This window comes from Hippopotamus amphibius, chromosome 4 (genome assembly GCF_030028045.1).
Source record: "Hippopotamus amphibius kiboko isolate mHipAmp2 chromosome 4, mHipAmp2.hap2, whole genome shotgun sequence".
Taxonomy (NCBI): domain Eukaryota; kingdom Metazoa; phylum Chordata; class Mammalia; order Artiodactyla; family Hippopotamidae; genus Hippopotamus; species Hippopotamus amphibius.
The window spans coordinates 43446781-43465983 of NC_080189.1; the positions used below are offsets into that span (position 1 = coordinate 43446781).

General features: G+C 32.9%; 1 protein-coding gene across 1 annotated transcript in view; it reads left to right on the forward strand.

Moving 5' to 3' along the window:
• DPY19L2 (dpy-19 like 2) overlaps positions 1-19203 on the forward strand; it is a 94298-nt gene that overhangs the window by 13810 nt on the left and 61285 nt on the right. Inside the window, exons 5-8 of the mRNA XM_057732367.1 lie at positions 8883-9003; positions 11671-11764; positions 15795-15852; positions 17543-17634. Coding sequence (XP_057588350.1) covers positions 8883-9003; positions 11671-11764; positions 15795-15852; positions 17543-17634 — 365 coding nt within the window. The remainder of the gene's footprint in view (positions 1-8882; positions 9004-11670; positions 11765-15794; positions 15853-17542; positions 17635-19203) is intronic.

Genomic DNA, 19203 nt, shown 5'->3' on the forward strand with positions numbered 1-19203 from the left:
TTGAAGAAGAGATTGTATAGAGTTGATGTTAATTCTTTTTTAAACATTTGGTAGAATTCCCCAGTGAAAATGTCTAGGCATGGAGATTTCTTTATGGAGAATTTTTACATTTGAATTCAATTTCCTTAATAGTTAAAGAGCTGCTCAAATTATCTGTTTTATATTGTGTGAAATGTGATAATTTAAGTTTATCAAGGTCCATTTCATCTAAATTGCCAAATTTTAGTGTGTAGAGTTGTTCATAGTAATCCTTTATTATCCTTTTGACACTCGCAGACTCTGTAGTGATTTCCCGTTTCATTCCTGGTACAGGAAATTTGTGTCTTTTGTCTTTTTCCTTGTCAGTCTTGCTAGAGGCTTGTCAAATTTTATTGACCTTTTCAAAGAATCAGCCCTTTCTTTTCATTGGCTTTCTCTATTGTTTTTCTGCTTTCAGTTTCACTTATTTGTTCTCTTTATTATTTCCTCCTTATTATGGTGCTTGCTTTGGGTTTATTTTGCTCTTCTGTTTCTAGGTTCCTAGGTGGGAGCTTGGATTATTGATTTTTTTCCTCTTTTCTCATGTATTAATTTTACTGCCATGCATTTCCCTCTCAGCACTGCCTTATCTCTGGCCCACAATTTTGATATGTTTCATTTCATTTTTAATACACTTTAATTTTTTAGAGTAGTTTTAATTTCAGCAAAATTGAGTGGAAGGTACAGAGATTTCCTGTATTCTCCGTGCCCTCATACATGCACAATCTCCCATACTGTGGGCATCCCCCACCAGAGTGGTACACTTGTTACAATTAATTAACCTACATTGACATGTTATCACCCGAGATCCATAGTTTTCATTCGTGTTCACACTTGGTGGTGTATATTCTATGGGTTTGAACAAATGTATAATGGCATATGTGTGGCAGTATAGGATGACACATACTAGTTTCCTTAAAAATACTTCCCTAAAAATACTCTGTGCTCTGCCTATTCATCCCTCCCTCCATTAGTTTAGTTGTTTGTTTTCTTACTATTAAGTTTTAAGAGTTCTTTGTATATTTCAGATAAAAGTCCATTATCATTTTTGTCATTTGCAAATATTTTATCCCATTCTGTAATTTGTCTTTTCACTCTCTTGACATTGTTTTTGCAGACCAGAAATTTTAATTTTAATGAAGTCCAACTTATTCATTGTTTCTTTCATGAATTGTGCCTCTAGGTATTGTATTTGAAAAGTTATTGCCAGACCCAAGGTCATCTAGATTTTTCCCTGTAATATTTGAGGAGTTTTATAGTTTTATGGTTTATATTTAGATCTGTGATCCATTTTGAGTTACTTTTTCTGAAGGATATAAGATCTGAGTCTAGGTTTATTTTTTTACACGTGGATGTTCAGTTGTTCAAGCATCATTTGTTGAAAAGAGTGTCTTTGCACTATTGTATTGCCTTTGCTTCCTTTTTAAAGTTCAGTTGAGTACATTTATGTGGGTCTATTTCTGGGCTCTCTTTTCTGTTCCATTGATTTACTTGTCTATCCCTTTGCCAGTACCACACTGTTTTGATTACTGTAACTTTATTATAAGTCTTAAAGTTGGATAGTGTTAGTCCTCTGACTTTATTCTTCTCCTTCAATATTGCATTGGCTATTGAGTCTTTTGCCTCTCCATATAAACTTTAGAATCAGTTTGTCAATATCCACAAAATAACTTGCTGGGATTTTGATTAGTATGGTGTTTGAACCTGTAGATCAAATTCAACTGGCATCTTGTTTCTAAGAGTCTTTCTGTCCATCAACATGGGATATTTCTTCATTTATTTGGTTTTTCTTTGATGTCCTTCATCAGTTACATAGTCTTACTCTTATAGATGTATATATTTAGTTACATTTATGTCTAAGTATTTTATTTTTGAGGATGCTAATGTAAATGGTATTATGTTTTAGTTTCAAATTTCAGTTGTTCGTTGCAGTTATGTAAGAAAGTGATTGACTTCTGTATATTAGCCTTGTATCCTATAGCCTTGATATAATAATTTCTTAGTTCCAGGAGTTTTTCTGTTGATTTATTTGGATTTCTGATGGTCATATCATCTGTGAACAAAGTGTTTTGTCTCTTACTTCCAATCTGTATTCCTTTTGTTTTCTTACCTCATCTCATTGTATTAGCTAAGAATTTTAGCATGATATTGAAAAGGAATGGGAAGAATGGGACATTCTTGTGTTGTTCCTTAGTGGGAAGGCTTCAAGTTTTTAGCCAGTAAGTATGATTTTAGCTGTAGGTTTTTTTGTAGATATTCTTTATCTAGTTGAGGAAGTTCCCCTCTATTCATAGTTTACTGAGATTTTTTGAAAATCATGAATGAGTATTAAGTTTTGTCAGTTGCTTTTTCTGCATCTATTGATACGATCTTGTAATTTTTCTTCTTTGGCCTGTTGATATGATTGATTACATTAATTGATTTTCAAATGTTGAACCATCCTCGTATATGTGCAGTAAGTTCCACTGGTCATGATGTATAATTCTTTTTAAACATTGTTGGATTTGATTTGCTATTATTTTTTGAGGATTTTTGCATCTTTGTTCATGAAAAATATTGTTCTGTAGTTTTCTTGTGATATCTTTTTCTGGTTTGGTAGTAAGGTAATTCTGGTGCCAAGGAATAAGTTCATAAGTATTTCCTCTGCTGTATCTTCTGGAAGAGATTCTAGAGAATTGGTATACTCTCTTCTTTAAATGTTTGGTACAATTCACTGGTGACCCAATCTGGGCCTAGTGCTTTCTGATTTGGAAGGTTACTAACTGTCAAAATTTATTTAATAGATATAGTCCTATTCAGATTGTCTGTTTCTTCTTGTGTCACTTCAAGGAATTGATTCATAGGTTATCAACTTTGTGGGCATAGGTTTGTTCATTATTTCTTTACTATCCTTTTACTGTCCATGAGATCTGCGGTGATGTCCCCTCTTTCATTTCTGATGTTAGTAATTTGTGTTCTCTCTCTCTTTTTTTCTTAATTAGGCTGGCTGGAGGCTTATTGATTTTATTGATGCTCTGTTGTTAGATGCAGGCACGTTAAGGATTGACATGTCTTCTTGTAAAACTGATCTCTTTGTCATTATGTAATACCACTTTTTATCCCTGATAACTTTTCTTATTGTGAAGTGTGGTCTGTCTGAAATTAGTATAGCCACTCTGATTTTCTTTTAACTAGTTTTAATATATGATATCTTACTTTATATATTTACTTTTAATCTATACATGTCTTTCTATTTAAAGTTAGTTTATTATAGACAACATATGGTTGGGTCTTGTTTTCTGATTTACTCTGACAATCTCTGTCTGTTGATTGGTGCATTTAGATTATTGATGTTCAAAGTGACTATTGACATAGTTGGATTGTTATCAACTATATTTGTTACTATTTTCTATTTGTTGCCTTTGTTCTTTGTTCCTATTTTGATTCCACTCTTTTCATGCCTTTTGTGGTTCTTATTGAACATTTTATATTATTTCATTTTCTCTTCTCTCTTAGTATATTAGTTATAATTCTTTTTTTAAAAGCTTTGTTTGGTGGTTGCCTTAGAGTTTGCAGTATACGTTTAAAATGAATCCAAAATCACTTTCAAATAACAGTAAACTACTTCCAGGGTAGTGTGAGTACCTTATAATAAAAAAAATAATTCTAATTCCTCCCTCCCAACCCTGAATCATTGCTGTAATTTATGTCAATTATACCTAAGCATATATACATGCCTAACCATATGCAAATAAATACACTGTGGCTATTATTATTTTGAACAAAGCTGTTATACATTAGATCAATTAAGAGTAATAAAAAGAAAAGTTTTCACTTTATCTTCACTTGTTCTTTCTTTGATGCTCTTTCTTCCTTTACGTGGATCCAAGTTCCTGATCTATATCTTTCCTATCTCTCTAAAGAGCAACCTTTCAAAGTCAATTTTTGTTCGCTTGATAAGGTATTTCTCCTTCACTTTTAAAGGATGATTTCACATGATACAGAATTCTAAGTTGGTTTTTGTCCTCTCAAATCTTTAAATATTTCACTTTCTTTTTAATTGGTTTCTGAGAAGTCAGATATAATTCTTACCTTTACTCCTTCTCAAGTAAAGTATTTTTTTTCCTCTGACCTCCTTCAGAATTTTTCCTTTATCTTTGATTTTCTATAGTTTGAATATGAGATACATATTCAATATGTATAGTTTATGAATAGGTGTAGTTTTTTGACATTTATCATGCTTGGTGTGCTCTGAGCTTTCTGGATCTGTGGTTTGACATTAATTTGAGGAATTCCCAGTCATTGTTTCTAATATTTCTTCAGTTTCTTTATCTTTTCTCCTTCTGGTATTCCCATTACATGTATACCTTTTGTGTTTGTCCCACTCTTCTTGGATATTCTGTTCTCTTTTATTTTTTTGTCTTTTATATTTTTGATTTTCCATTTTGGAGGTTTCTATTGAAACATACTCAACCTCAGAGATTCTTTCCTCAGCCCTGTCCTGCCTAATAAGCACATCAAAGGCATTCTTGATTTCTGTTATAGTGTATTCTATTATAGAGTATAGAGAATTTCTCTCTCTCTGCTTACATTGCCCGTCTGTTCTTGCATGCTATTTATTTTGTCTGTTAGAGCATTTAGCGTATTAATTATAGTTCTGAATTCCTGATCTTACAATTTCAACATGCCTGCCACATCTAAGTCTGGTTCTGATGCTTGCTCTTTTTCTTCAAACTATGTTTTTGGCTTTTAGTATGCCTCGTAATGCCCTTCTTAACAGCTGGACATGATGTACTGGGTACAAAGAACTGCCATAAATAGGCCTTTAGTAGTGTGGTGGTAAGGGAAGGATTGTGTAATCCTATAATTAGGTCACAGTCTTTTGTGATCCTATACCTCTGGACTGTGTACTTGACAAGTGCTCCTCAGTTTTTTTCTTCCCACTTAGGTGCAACAGGATGACTACAGTAGTTTGGAGTTGGGTATTTCCCTTCTCTCATGTGGTGGGCTCGAGAGGGCTGGAGTTGGGAATTACTCTGCCTTCCTGTAGTTAAGGTTCTAATAAAGCCCTAGCTGGTTAGGCGCTGGTAGAATAATTTCTCTTAAGGGCAGGCCTTGTTAAGAAGAACAGAGTGCTCTGGTGTATTTCAAACTGGTTCCCTTTATACTTTCCCTCTCAGAAACAGGAGGAGATTTTTTTCTGATATCCACTGTAAGAAACTGGTGATCTCCTAGAGGTAAAATTCATAAATATGTGGTTACTGTCCCTATTACTGAGTTTCCCTGGAGTTTTTGATTTTCAGAGTTGTCTACGCTGTGCTTCTAGCAATTCATTAATTGCAATTTAGGTTTTCCTTCTCTCCATCTGGTTCCCATGGAGATTTCTGCTCATGGGTTTTTGCTCCAGTAAGTTGTGATTCTCTGTATTTGCCTGTCAATCTCTACAATCTGAGAAGCAGCAGTTTGCCTTGCGACCTCACTTCTCTTACAGATCTAAGAAGAGTTGTTGATTTTTCAGCTTGTTCAATTTTTTACTTAATAGGATGGAGTGGCAAAGTATAAGCTTCTTACATGCTGGACTTGGAAACCTTGTATTTCATTTTTATTCAATTCAATATATTTTATTTCCCTTGAGACTGCTTACTTGGTCCATGGATTTTTTTTTAAAGTGGCTTTCTTTTAGTTTCCAAGTGTTTGGAGATTTTTATCTTTTTGTTATTAATTTATAGCTTAAATTCATTGTGTTTAAAGAGTACACCTCCAACATTACCCCACTGGGAAAGGCAAGGGATGACTCCCCATATGGTCTCTACTGGCGTCATGGGGGTAGAAGACTCCCTACTTTGTCTTCTCTTATACCATCCTACTGGGTGGGTTGAGGTGACTCGTTAAAGCTTAGAGAAGGTCAAAATCTAGGTACCCCGTTTGACGTCTGTTGGTGGGAGTGGGACCATATTTATTTTTCTTGTGGTGTTTGGTTGGAGCAAAGATATTATTGTCTAAAAGTTTTCTGTATTCCTAGGCTGCCTCTTTCCTGGTCCTTTGGCAGGAAAGAGAGAGCAGGCCTTTGTTAAATGTTGCGTCTGTCCCCATTGGTGTTTCTGGTTGCCAGATTCTGAGAAAATGAGGTAAAAGGAAAGTCCAGGAAGCCTATCACCATGTGATTCCTTGGGTCCTGAGATTCCTAGCTAGTTTGCCTTCTTTTCTCTACCTTTCAGGGTCTTCTTGTGTTTGATTTATATAATTTGCAGGAATTCTAGTTGTACTTATAGGAATAGGAAAAAGTACATCTACTCCATTTCCCAAAGCAGAAATTTACATTATTTAAATATTGACTTTTTTCATTTTCATTTAGTTTAAGTGATTTTCTAATTTCCCATGTGATTTCTCCTTTGACCCATTGGATAGTTAAATATTGTTATTTAATTTCAAAGTACTTATGGATTTCCCAAATTTCTTTCTTTCTTTTTATTTCCATAAGTACTCTTCATGTAATTGCAGTAGTAACAATTGTATAGTATAGACCGACCTAAGTTCTAAGATGAAAGAAGCAGTTTTCTATAGCAACTTTTTCTATATCCCAGCTTACTTTTCAAAGGCGCACTGACTTTATTTCCTCTAATTATCTGTATAATTCTAGTGTAAATGGAAAAAATCAAAAAGAAAAAAAAAAGCCTATTTGTTGAACCTTCAGGTTTAGTTAATGTTGACTTACCCTGTGTATATAAGATAAGGATTTAGCTTATTAGTCTAGGCCCATTTTTTTTTCCAGTATTTGAGAATTATTATTTTTAGTTTTTGATTATTTTTGGAACTTCATGGTAGTAAATCTCTGTTTCTTATTTCACTAATTTCCAACAGTATGCTCTCTAAAACATTAGCTAATTTTTCCTTTTTACTTACTAAAAATATTTATTGAATAATTTGTACAGTTTTCAGCTTCTTTGATGTTATAAAAATGTAATCATGGTAATGTAGTTTGTTTTTAAAACTTGAAAGCGTGTAAATAACAGGCAACAAGGACTTGTCCAGTCTTATCTTTGTATTGCATAGATACAACATGGAGAAGGTTTACATTTGCTTGCAACCTTATACAGTACTTCATTGTTGAAGTAAATGTCCATACTTTGTGTTCACCAGGAAATTAATTTCTCGTCTAAAGATGAGATTAATTTCTCATCTAAAAATATAAGTTTGAAGCAATATATTTTGAAAAGGCAAAAGCATTTAATGCTTACTGTACACCAGCACTTATATATATAACCTCTAATCTCCCATCACTCTTGTAAGATGGTTATTATTAATATTGGGTTGGCCAGAATGTTTGTTCGGATTTCTTAAAGGAAAAAGTTTTCTGTAGATGTTACAGAAAACCCGAATGAACTTTTTGGCCAGCCCAATGTTAACCTCAGTTTACAGATGAGGTGGCTGAGGTTCAGAGGTTTAAGGATTACTTCACACCATAGAAGCCAAAACTTGCAGAGTCAGAATTTTTTGTTCAATTTTGACTTCCAAGTCATGGTTTTCTAGTATATTAAATGACATCTCAGAAAGTATAATTCTAGATTTTGCACATACATTTAATGTGGCAATTTTTTGTACATGTATGAAAAACACACAAGAATAGAAGTTATAAATTTTAGCAGAATGTCAATTTTATAAAATTAAGTGATAAAGGGGCTTCTTAGGTGGCACAGTGGTTAAGAATCCACCTGCCAATGCAGGGGACACGGGTTCGATCCCTGCTCCAGGAAGATCCCACATGCCGCTGAGTAACTAAGCCTGTGCGCCACAACTATTGAGCCTGTGCTTTAGAGCCCGTGAGCCACAACTATTGAGCCCATGTGCTGCAACTACTGAAGCCCACGCGCCTAGAGCCCATGCTCTGCAACAAGAGAAGCCATGGCAATGAGGAGCCCGTGCACCACAACAAAGAGTAGCCCCCACTCACCTCACCTAAAGAAAGCCCACGTACAGCAAAAAAGACCCAACACAGCCAATAAAATAAATTAATTAATTAAAAAAATTAAGTGATAAAATAGTAAATCTATATTATATATGAAAAGATGTTTATGGTATTGTTTAGTGATATATATTACATTAGCATCTTATATAATATTACATAATGAATAATTCTAGCTACATGTTTTTTAATACCTAGGGAGAGACTGGAAGTATGATCACCAAAATAGTAAAAGTAGTTAGTTCTAGGTTATTTTTACTTTGAAGTCTATTTTTTTTAATTTTTTTCCCCAATGATCTTGCATTATTTTTCCCAAATCTATAAAATTATTTTTTTAAAATCCCCCAGGCATGGTCACTTTGTAGTTTTTTGGTTGCTTTTTTCCCTTGTCTTTAAACTTTTTAAAGTAGATTTCAGATTGAGAAGTACTGGTTAATTAAATCTGCTTGGTCAGAGTTTTAATGGGCACAGGAGCTATTATTCCACATGCAGTTGGTTATACGTATAGACTGTGAGTTTATAGACTATGAAGATAATAAGTTCAGGGACCTCAGGGAAGTGTTATGAAATACTTCTGTAAATCTTTGTATTTTGCTATTAATTACCATCATATTTTAATTATGTACTTCATGCTTGATTTTACAACTACTATTAATTATGTTAGAGTTGATTACAAGAATATATTAGAGATGTGGATCACACATAAATTTTATAGATATGCATTACTCAGTAATACACATCTTTAAACTATGTATATGTGCATAAAATTTAAAATGACTGTTTCCCACATGAAATGATTTAAATACTTTCATCAAAAGTTATAATGTTAAAGGCAACCATCATAAAATGGCATTTTGGGAAAATTATAATTATGAAGGTATTGAATTTTTCTTTATTATCTTTCTGATTTTATCTTTTATAGGTGGTTATAGCATTCTGGTATCGCACATTTGTGGGAATAATGAATTTATTTGGGCTGGAAACTAAGACCTGCTGGAATGTGACCAGGGTAGAACCTCTAAATGAAGTTCAAAGCTGTGAAGGCATGTTTCTTCCTAAAATGCTGCTGTATTGTCATTAATGTTTATATAAACATTTTATAATGTTATGACTCACTTTAAGAATTATTATAAACTACTATAATTGATTTCTTTCCCTTTAAAGTAACTTTCTGAGAAGGTAATGTACTTACTAATATGACTATTAATATGGAATTTAATTTGAGTATTAATATACTCCAGTGTAAGGCCATACTGATAATAAGTAATTCCTCCATTTCAGAAGATACAAAAAAGGCTTTGGGGTGACTTGAATATATAAATTTGGGAGATGCAGAGTAAATAGTCACAGTTCTACCTGTAATAGTTAACATAAATAGTTAATGTAAAAGTTTAGTTATGCATAAAGATTTTAAAATTAGATATGTAATAAGATTACTTTAGAGATTCTGCTTTTTTGTGCTCTCACAGTCCATGAATAGTTCTAATTGAACTCTTCATATACATCTTCTACATCAGTATCTTTGTCAAAGAACCACTTTTAAATCATCTAATTATTTTCCAGGATCTGTAATTGTCACTTCTATTTAAGATGCTTGCAACTTAGCACTGTTACAATCTAAGTGTGATGCTGTTCCTTGAAACTCTTATTTGAAATCACATGTATCTACTTGTGTAACACTTACATAGTTTTTTTTTCTTTATTTCTTCACATTCTCTAGAACATTGTTTTATAAATATATTTTTGTCGACTTGCATACAGTAACATTCAGTTGTTAGAATATATCAAATCTGTGTTTCCATATTTCCCTTATATTTTTACCCATTTCCTCAGATGGTCTTTATAACATATAAAACAGCATTGGTAGAGGATATTTGAGGGCAATTAGACTTTTTTTTTTGTACAAAGTAAAGGAATTGAGAGACTACCTCATAAAATGAGAGGCTCAACAAGCTTAGAAGGTATAACCTTTCCTGAGGGATGGAAAAAAATCACCTTATACATACATGGTATTTATTATTTATTTATTATTATTATTTATGGTACATATATGATATTTATTAAGTTGCCACTAAGTGATAGGTTAGTGTTGGCACTTGGGACCCCAAGATAAACCGGGTAAACATGAGGCCTTGCCCTCACAGAGATTACAACATAAGAGGGATGTTAGTTACAACTGTGGTGGATATTACAAATAAGAAAATAAAATTGCTGAGGTTAGGAGAAGTGTTTCAAGAATAGGAACCAGCATACTCCAAAGTCCTCAGGCAAGAGAGAACTGCAAGAAAGCTAGACTTCCTAGAGCAGAGAGATAGAGAAGGAAAGCATGGTATGAAATGATGCTTAGCATGTAAGCAGGGGTGCGATAATGAAGGACCATTTACTAGTTAAGGATTTTATGTGTATTCATTGAAGAATTTTGACAGATTTTTATTTTCAGAACCTCATTTTGGCAGTTAACATGGAAAGGCTATTAGTAAAGGACGAAAGTGAATTTAGTGAGGCCAGGTGGGAAACTGTTTTGCTTTCAGCAAATGATTGCAGGAAAGGTAACTGGAAAATGAATGGGTTTGAGAGACAGCTGGAAGCAGAAATGAGAAGATATGGTAATTGTTTGATGGGGAAGGGGAAGGAGAATGAATTTATGTAACACTGTTGGGTTTCTGGCTTAAGTAATTGAGTCCCTCCATTCAAAATGTTAAGAAACATTTTAAAACTGGCAGGTTTGAATTGCTACATTAATTTGGGGTACCTGAGAGACCCCAAAGTGAAGATGTCCAGTGGCTACCTGCATACATACATACAGGAATAAGAAGAAAGTTCTCATCTGAATGTAGACTTGGAGTCACCTGTATATAGATGATAATTGAAACGATGGAAGTGGAAGAATGTCCTTAAAGAGAATATACAGACTGAGAATGGAAGAGGGTGTATGGCAGAGCCTAAGGTGGTCCAGCTTTGAAGGGGAGGTGTGTAAAGGAAGAGAAGTTATTAGGACAGCCTGAAAATGAATGATCAGAGAAGTAGAAGAAATCAGAAAGGCCAGCCTTCAGATCCTGACTCCACCAGTTACAGCTAAGTAACTTTTGACAAGTTACTTATGTTTCCTATGTTGTTTTCTCAACCATTAAAAAACGTTTTTTCGTACCAAGTAATTTCAGAGGTTTGTTCTGATTGTTATGTGAGGTGATGATTGTAAAGCACCTAGATTGTGTGTGTGTTAATATATATATGTATTGTCTAGTACGCAGGATATATTAAGTATCATGGTTCTGGCCGTGCATAATATAATGGATCAATTTATCCTACACAGACTGAAGCTTCACCTTGAGGTCAGGGGCCATATTTTACTCGTCCAAGAGCCTAGCAAAAGATAAAATTAATGCAGTGGGCTTTCTCTTGTAATTTGTCAAGTGTCTCTACAGCCAGGTCTAGATACGGGACAGTAGCAGCGTCACCTAAATAAAATGAAGCACCAACTAATCATTACAGTATAATAATACTTCAATAGGGAAAAATATAAGTGTTAACTATTAATGCCTCATGTATGGGGAAAGTACTAATGTAACTGTTAAATAGAGCAGCAATCTGAGCAGAAAAGCTTTCAGCAAATTCATGAACTCTTGATTACAAAGCACTGAGATAATTATGCCCAATTGCTGTATAGTCATTTATTCATTAAATACTGGATAACCTGTGTCTTTTTAAAGGAATTGGAGACCCCGCTTGCTTTTATGTTGGTGTGATTTTTATTTTAAACGGAATAATGATGGGATTGTTCTTCATATATGGTGCATACTTGAGGTAAGACTACTGTATTAAAAGATCTTTCAGTGGAATAATAAGGACTTTCTGACATTTGTTGATTAAATTAAAAGGATAAGTAACAAGATAAATTGACTAATAGTAGGAAACTTTTAGATTTTATTTTTTCAGAAGCGTAGCCAAATATCATGCAGCTAAAAACTAGAGCTGTCACTAAAATAATATCTTAAAGGCCTCCCTTTTATCCTTATGGGGATATTTTTTAAGCTAATTAAGATTCCTTAACAAAGATTTTAATGAAAATACCTCTAGATCATGTGTAAAATTATTATAACATCAGAGGGGATCTTTGGTTGGCATTAGTAGCAAAGTATTAATATTTCTAATTTTAATCTCTATACACATGAAGTTAAGAAAGCAGTAAAAGAAAATGCATATCACTTGTAGCAGACTTAATTTGATAGCCTGTCTTTCTTCATAACAGCACCACAATTTTGTTTGGGGTAGCAGGGTGTCCAATTTCGGGTGATAGATTGAAGTTAGCTATGACAGTCACGTATTCTGCTTCCTACTCTCCATTGCATATTGGGAGAGCCATATGAGCTAGCTTTCCTGGTGAAAAATGAGGTGAAATCAGACTTGCTTATACCCAACAAAGCATTTGCCTTTCTAACAAAAGGTTAGATTCAGGTGTCTCTTTTCTGCATCTTCCTGCTTTCACCTGGGTGTGATACTTGGAGCTATTTCAGTCATTTTGTGATCATGAGGGAAAGGCCATAAACATAGCACAAATGTCTGCCTTAACATCCTTCTGCTGCTCAACCAGTCTTGTTGAATGATATAATAAGCATCCATATTACTTAAGCCACTTTTGTCAGATTTTCTGTGCTTCTGACAGCAGAATACATTTTTATTTGAATCATCAACTTTCTTTACAATGTTATTCTTGAACTGCACAACATTAAAAGTTAAAAGTCTAGATTTAATCTTTCAGCAATAATTTATTGTGTTCATAGGGTTTATGTTTCTATAGAGAATAATATATATACACCCCCTTGTTTTTGAAAGTTTTCAGAATAAAAATCCTAGCATAGAATCAGTGAAAAATTGTGACCTTGATAAAATTTGTTGACCTTGATAAGCTGATTTTAAAATTATTCAGAAATGCAAAAGGCCTAAAATAGCTGAGACAATCCTGAAGACAATGTGAGGACTTGCTTCATTAATTATTTCTATATTATCATTATTTTTGTATTATAAAGCTAATGTAAATAAGACAATGTGATATTGGCATAGAGGTAGATAAGCAGATCACTGGAATAAAGTAGAGCCCAAAAGCAGAAATGTACATTTATATACACTTGATATATGACAAAGTGGATATTACAGATCAGTGGGTAAGGATAGGCTTCTAATAAGTGGTGCTGAAATAATGCAGAGATCATATGGAACAAAGCAGAGTCAGAACTTATGAAAAATAAATCCTAGTTGGATTAAAAACTCAAATATGATAGACAAAATTATAAAATGTTTAAGATGTTATATGGAGAAGAGCATCACTAACTTGGGATAAGAAAGGATTTCTTTAACAAGATACAAAAGTCCAGCTGTGAAGAAAAAAACTGATAAATTTGATGAAAAGAATTTAAGTTCCTCAAGGTATTATAGAATGAAAAGATAATCCACAAGCTGGGAAAGTATATATGCAATGTGATATCCAGACTTACATTCATTAATTTGAAAAATATTTATTGAATGCCTGCTATGACTGGGAGCACTGTTCTAGGGACCAGGAATACAAAACAAACAATCCCTATCATCATGGAATTTATATTCTAGGGGGTAGACAAAGACTAAGAAAATAGACCACCCAATTGAAAACTGGGCAAAATATTTATGAATATAGAAGAACTCCAGATTGCCAAAAAAACATATGTAAAGTTGACCACCATCATTAATTATCAGGAAAATACTGATTGAAACCATGAGATACTATTTCATATCTACTAGATTGAGAAAGGGAACTTTTATTCCTCGTAGGTGGACGTATAAATTAGTACAGCTATTTTGGAAAAATAGTGTGCGTTATCTAGTAATTTGTACATGTAGATACCTTATAACTCAGCAATTCCAATTTCAAGTAAATATGCCTGAGAAACTCTTTTATGTACACCAGAAAATATATACAAGAACATAGCAGCATTGTTTGTAGTAGCTCCAAACTAGATCAACTTAAATGTCCTTCAACAGAGAAGTGTAAACATTGTAGGTTTATTAATACAGTGAAATACTATACAACAATGATAATGAACTATAACTACAAACATCAACATGGAAGAATCTTACAAATACAAGTAATGTTGAATGAAACAAGGCAGACACAAAATTAAAAAATACTGCATACTTATATTTGTATAAAGTTTAAACACAGATTAAAGTAAATTATAGTATGATATGTATATAGCAGCAGTTATATTTATAATCACAAAACTCAGGATAGTGGCTGTCTCAAGGGGTGGCGGATGATCAGTTTTCTGTTTCAATGACATATGGTGGTTACAAGAATATCCACCTTGTAAGCGTTCTATAAACTATCTAGAAATGTTTATGCACTTTTCTATGTGTGCCATGTAGGAAAAATATATAAGCTCATCAGTATTTTGAGGGAAAGGATTATTTTTAGATTATATCAACAGGCTTTCAAATGTTCTATTTTAAAAAATAGTTTGTATTATGCTTTTTTTCAAATATGGAAAATGCTACATGAGACTAAGACATTTTAAAAATGAGTATTTTTCATTGGGAGAGCTACCCATGAGGTGATAGTCTTCTGTAAATTGGTTACCCAGTTCTGGAATATCAAATACATTATTAGGCTCCAGTCTTTAAGAAGGATATGTAGATATAACATATGTTGGCTATAAAAATGTCACCACAACTGTGAGGAGATCAGAAACTACAGCACATGAGAAACAAAAGAAATAGGGATTTGGGGGAAATTTTCTATTTCTTACCTGGCCACCCTCCCCCACTGGCACTGACTTGGAAGGTAGGTATTCTGTTTCTATTCTTTTGGTGGTTAATGATAAAATGTTAACATGCATATCTAACTTGATCAAGTCTAAAATTAATTGATATATTTCCTCTTCTTTTTGATCAATACAAGGAATTTCTGAACACTTTACTTCAAAACAGCCCCTAGCATCTTGTAATTATTACCATAATTTAGTACTTCTAGTACTCCTCCATAGCAGTCATCACTGTTATTTTTTACTTGGTTATATCTTTCTTAGATTTATTCACATGTTCCTAGTTTCCACATGCAGCATTTGTTCTTGCTTCTCACACCTTCCTCTTTTCCATTTCTTCTTTTCTGCTGTGCATCCTTTGAGTTTCCCTTAGTGAAACTCTGTTAAAGGTAAATTACTTCCCATTAACTTTCTTCTGCTTGTTTTGTTGAACTCATCCCTTCCTTCTTTCAATCATTCAACCAGTTTTATTGTCTTCCAAGTGTGAAGCTGTGTTTATAATGATGAACAATACTTTAAAGAAAAGGCAACTTTAGGAAATGGTTTTTAATCTTTGATAATTATCAACCATCCTTGATCAGTTTTGTATTCTATGTTGTTGTTTCTTGGAATTCAACAAAAGAATATTTGCGGTAGTTTAGATGGTTCAGTTACCATTAAATGAAACTGTTAGACTCTTGTCTTCATCTCTCAGTCACTGAAATTCAATTTGGAATGACAAAAATTTGCCTCCACTCAGAATATTCAAAGAATGCAGTATAGACTCTGAAGTGTTGGCCCATTTGTTAAAAATTATTTTATGTTCATATTAATATTTTACATAGAAAATACTTTAAATATAAATTATAAGATTCAGATTATTCTGTATGTACACTTTGTATGCTTGTATATTCAAGAGTAAAACATCAATTACATGAGTACTTTTGAAATTTTTACTGTTATTTTATATGGTTTAGTACTGTGACATTTTAATATCTAAGATAATTTTGTGAAAAACTGTATTTTACATGAATTTTGATTGTTTACATTTTTTTTTACAGTGGGACTCAACTTGGAGGCCTAATTGCAGTGTTATGCTACTTTTTCAACCATGGAGAGGTTTGTTTCTAGAAAATAATTTTTAGAAATAGAAGCGATGGTATAGGAACAAAGAAATTTATTCATCAAAGCAGTATTTAATTGTATATTATTTAGGACTTCACAGTATTTTAAAGAACCTTGTGTTGTAAGTTGATGTTGTAATCATGTTGATCCACATTTTTACATAATAATTAGGATTTATTATGTGAGATATCTTGCTTGGTTTTTAGCATGTATATATGTTACATATACTTTGTAGAAAAAAGAGATACTATGCTTGTTGAGTTCATGCACTTTATATACATTATCTCACTCCCACCAAACTTTTTAGGGAGGTGTTTGTTATCCTCACGGTAGAAGATATCAAATTGAAATTTGTAGAGGTTAACGTACATACTCAAGATTCCACATTCACTCCATGATGAAGCTGAGTTTCCTCTTCTACATCTCTCTGGCTCTAAAACCTCACTTCTTTCCATTACATCCTGCTGCTTTTTCAGTTACACAAAATGCTGAATTCAAAGTAGAAATTAACTTACTAACTCAGCCCAGCAAGACATGGTCCACCTAAAAAGAGCTTATGGAAACTTATTTGGAATATGATAGATTCGTTCAATAAAATATCAAGTACAAAATGTGTGCCAAACTCTGTGTTAGATGCTGAGGATATGGCAGAGAAAAGTGGAAGAATCTGACTGCTAGTTTTTGGAAGCAAAATATGTAATATGTTATGGCACAGATTATGTAGGCTAGAAGTCTCTATCCATTACTATTGGGAAAGATAGATACTTGGTTAATTTAAAAAAATCGATTAGACAAGGGAATCATAAAAATTACACGTAAATATCTTAAATATATTAACTTAAAGCAAACAAATATTGTCAGTCACCAGTGTATTAGCACAAACACAAGACCTTTTCTTTGAGTATGCCAAACGACTGACTTTATGGGTTGACCTTCTTATACATACAGTAATTCACCTTCCAGGCTTTACAATTTTGGTTTTCTGGAAGAGGAGTGATAAATTTTAAGACTCTTGCAAGGTTATAAGAGTTTAGATTCTTTCTACAGTTTCAGAGTTCTTGATATAAAATTTTATAATATTTACACCCATATGTCTTAAAATGATTAAAGTCTGTATGAAAATTTAATACTTTCATTATATACATCATATCAGTGATTTCCAAATACTTGTAGTTGTTTTTAGAAATTTATAGTTAACTCTTTCAATGGTATATTTCACAAATTCAGAGACAATCTTAATTACTTGTAATGTGTGTCTGTACTAATTAAACTTGTCGTGTATAAACACTTAGTGTTTGTGAATGCCCTAGGTAACATTTGTTTAGATATTTTTCTGAGAGCCCTGGGATGCCAGACTCATCACCACACAGCTGGAATGTGGATCTGGTTTGTTGTTCCCAGAATCCTCACTTCTCCTAACCTTATCATCTTGTTTGTCCTTTGGGTGTCCTTATGTTTGGCCTCATCTGTCTTTCACTTGTTTCTGGACTTGCTAGTTAATGGCTCTCTGCCTGATGGCTATGTGCTGTTAAGAGAACTCCAAAACCTGGGGAGCAATACCAGGTATCCAGAAGTAAATGAGCCTAGTATTAAAATTACTAAAACCAGCCCATCCATGATTTTTAAATTAATTATGTTTATCGCGGTGGAACATAGAACGAAGTAAGCATTTTACTGATTTCAGGCTACTCGGGTGATGTGGACACCACCTCTCCGGGAAAGTTTTTCATATCCATTTCTTGTACTCCAGATGTACATCTTAACTGTGATTCTCAGGTAATTTTTATTTATAAAACAAATCTAGATAAATTATAGGTTTCTCAAAATTACTTCATCCTGTTATAATCAGTAAATTTAGGCTCTGTTTTTAAAAATTACTTCAAAAATAAATTGTCCAGTTAAGAAAAAATCTAAAATTGCTATGTAAAAAAATTGCTTTCTACTTGAGTCTAGGCTACAAGTTTTAGATAACTATGTTATGTTTTAATAAACCATTATGTATGTGTTCATATATATTTGGTACATATTCAAAGGTTTTTGAGAAAGTATTACTTTTTTCCCTCAATGCTTATGTACTCTGACTCATTGTCCAACCTGTGGTTTTGATAAAGCATGAAAAAAGTGTTCTATGCACAAGTCAATTTGGGAGTGTTAGGTTAGTTAGATAAGGAGTATCTATATTCATATGTTTATGAATATTTCTGAACTACAGATGTTTCTAGAAGCTCAACCAAAGTTCCATCTCAACTGTTTTTCCTAGACACATTTTTTGGTTGGGATTAATTTTATAAGCATTTCAGAAATTTTAAAAGTCTGAGGAACAACAACAAAAACATAGCTAGTAGAATACTATAAACTGTCATAGAGATAGGTTTCATAGAATGTTCATGAGATCTCTCACTGAATGAAATAGTGATGCTATCTCCTCCAAAATCCCAGAGAAACTCATACTTCACTTACTAGTACCCATCATATTTTGCCTATGTTAAAATCATTTGTGTACTTGTCTTCTTTCTTTCTTAAAACTATAAATTTATTTATAAAGCACACATACACAAATGTCTAAATATACTCCTAATATATTAAAATGCCACTGGAAACAGAGACCATGCCACATTTGTCTTTAACCATGGAGCACTTAGCACACTGTCATGTAGACATTCAAGGCCCTTATATGTTCGCTTAAAGAAGGTAAATAAGGGCATACTGGGGTGGCTGCCTACCTTTAGAAAGATGCAAACTACCTTGTGGTTTGTTATCTACATGAAGGTTTATTTTTGGATTGAATTTGGATTTGGGAATCTGATCCTTATCCAGATTTCTATATCGTTGCTCTATACCTTACCTTCTCTCAAAGATTATGGTAGAGGAAGCTACCCATTTATCCCCACCCATTCCCAGTTAAATTCCTAGAAAGATGGTTTATTTTCCATTTTTTTATTTTTTGAAGTGATATTAGTGTGACAATCAGAGATTTCATGGAATTAAATATGTTAGTTAGAACATTTAGAATTGTATCCTTGAGTACATGTGCTGTACTCCATAGCTTAGCCAAAAGTAATTTTTATTTTATAAATATAACTGAGTACTTAATGAATATATTTTGTGACAATATTATTAAACAACATGATCATTAAAAATTTTGCTTTTGAAAATTTATGTACCATAGTACAAGAATTTATCACAATCCAGTACAAGCTTTTATAAAAAGAACTGTAATGTTTTATAATTTACACAAAATTTTAGCATTTCTTTTTTTCATATCCTAAAAAGGTACTGAAGTTTTATATGGTAAAAGGTGTTGGTTACTGATATATCTTATAATTGCAGAATGGATGATTTAAA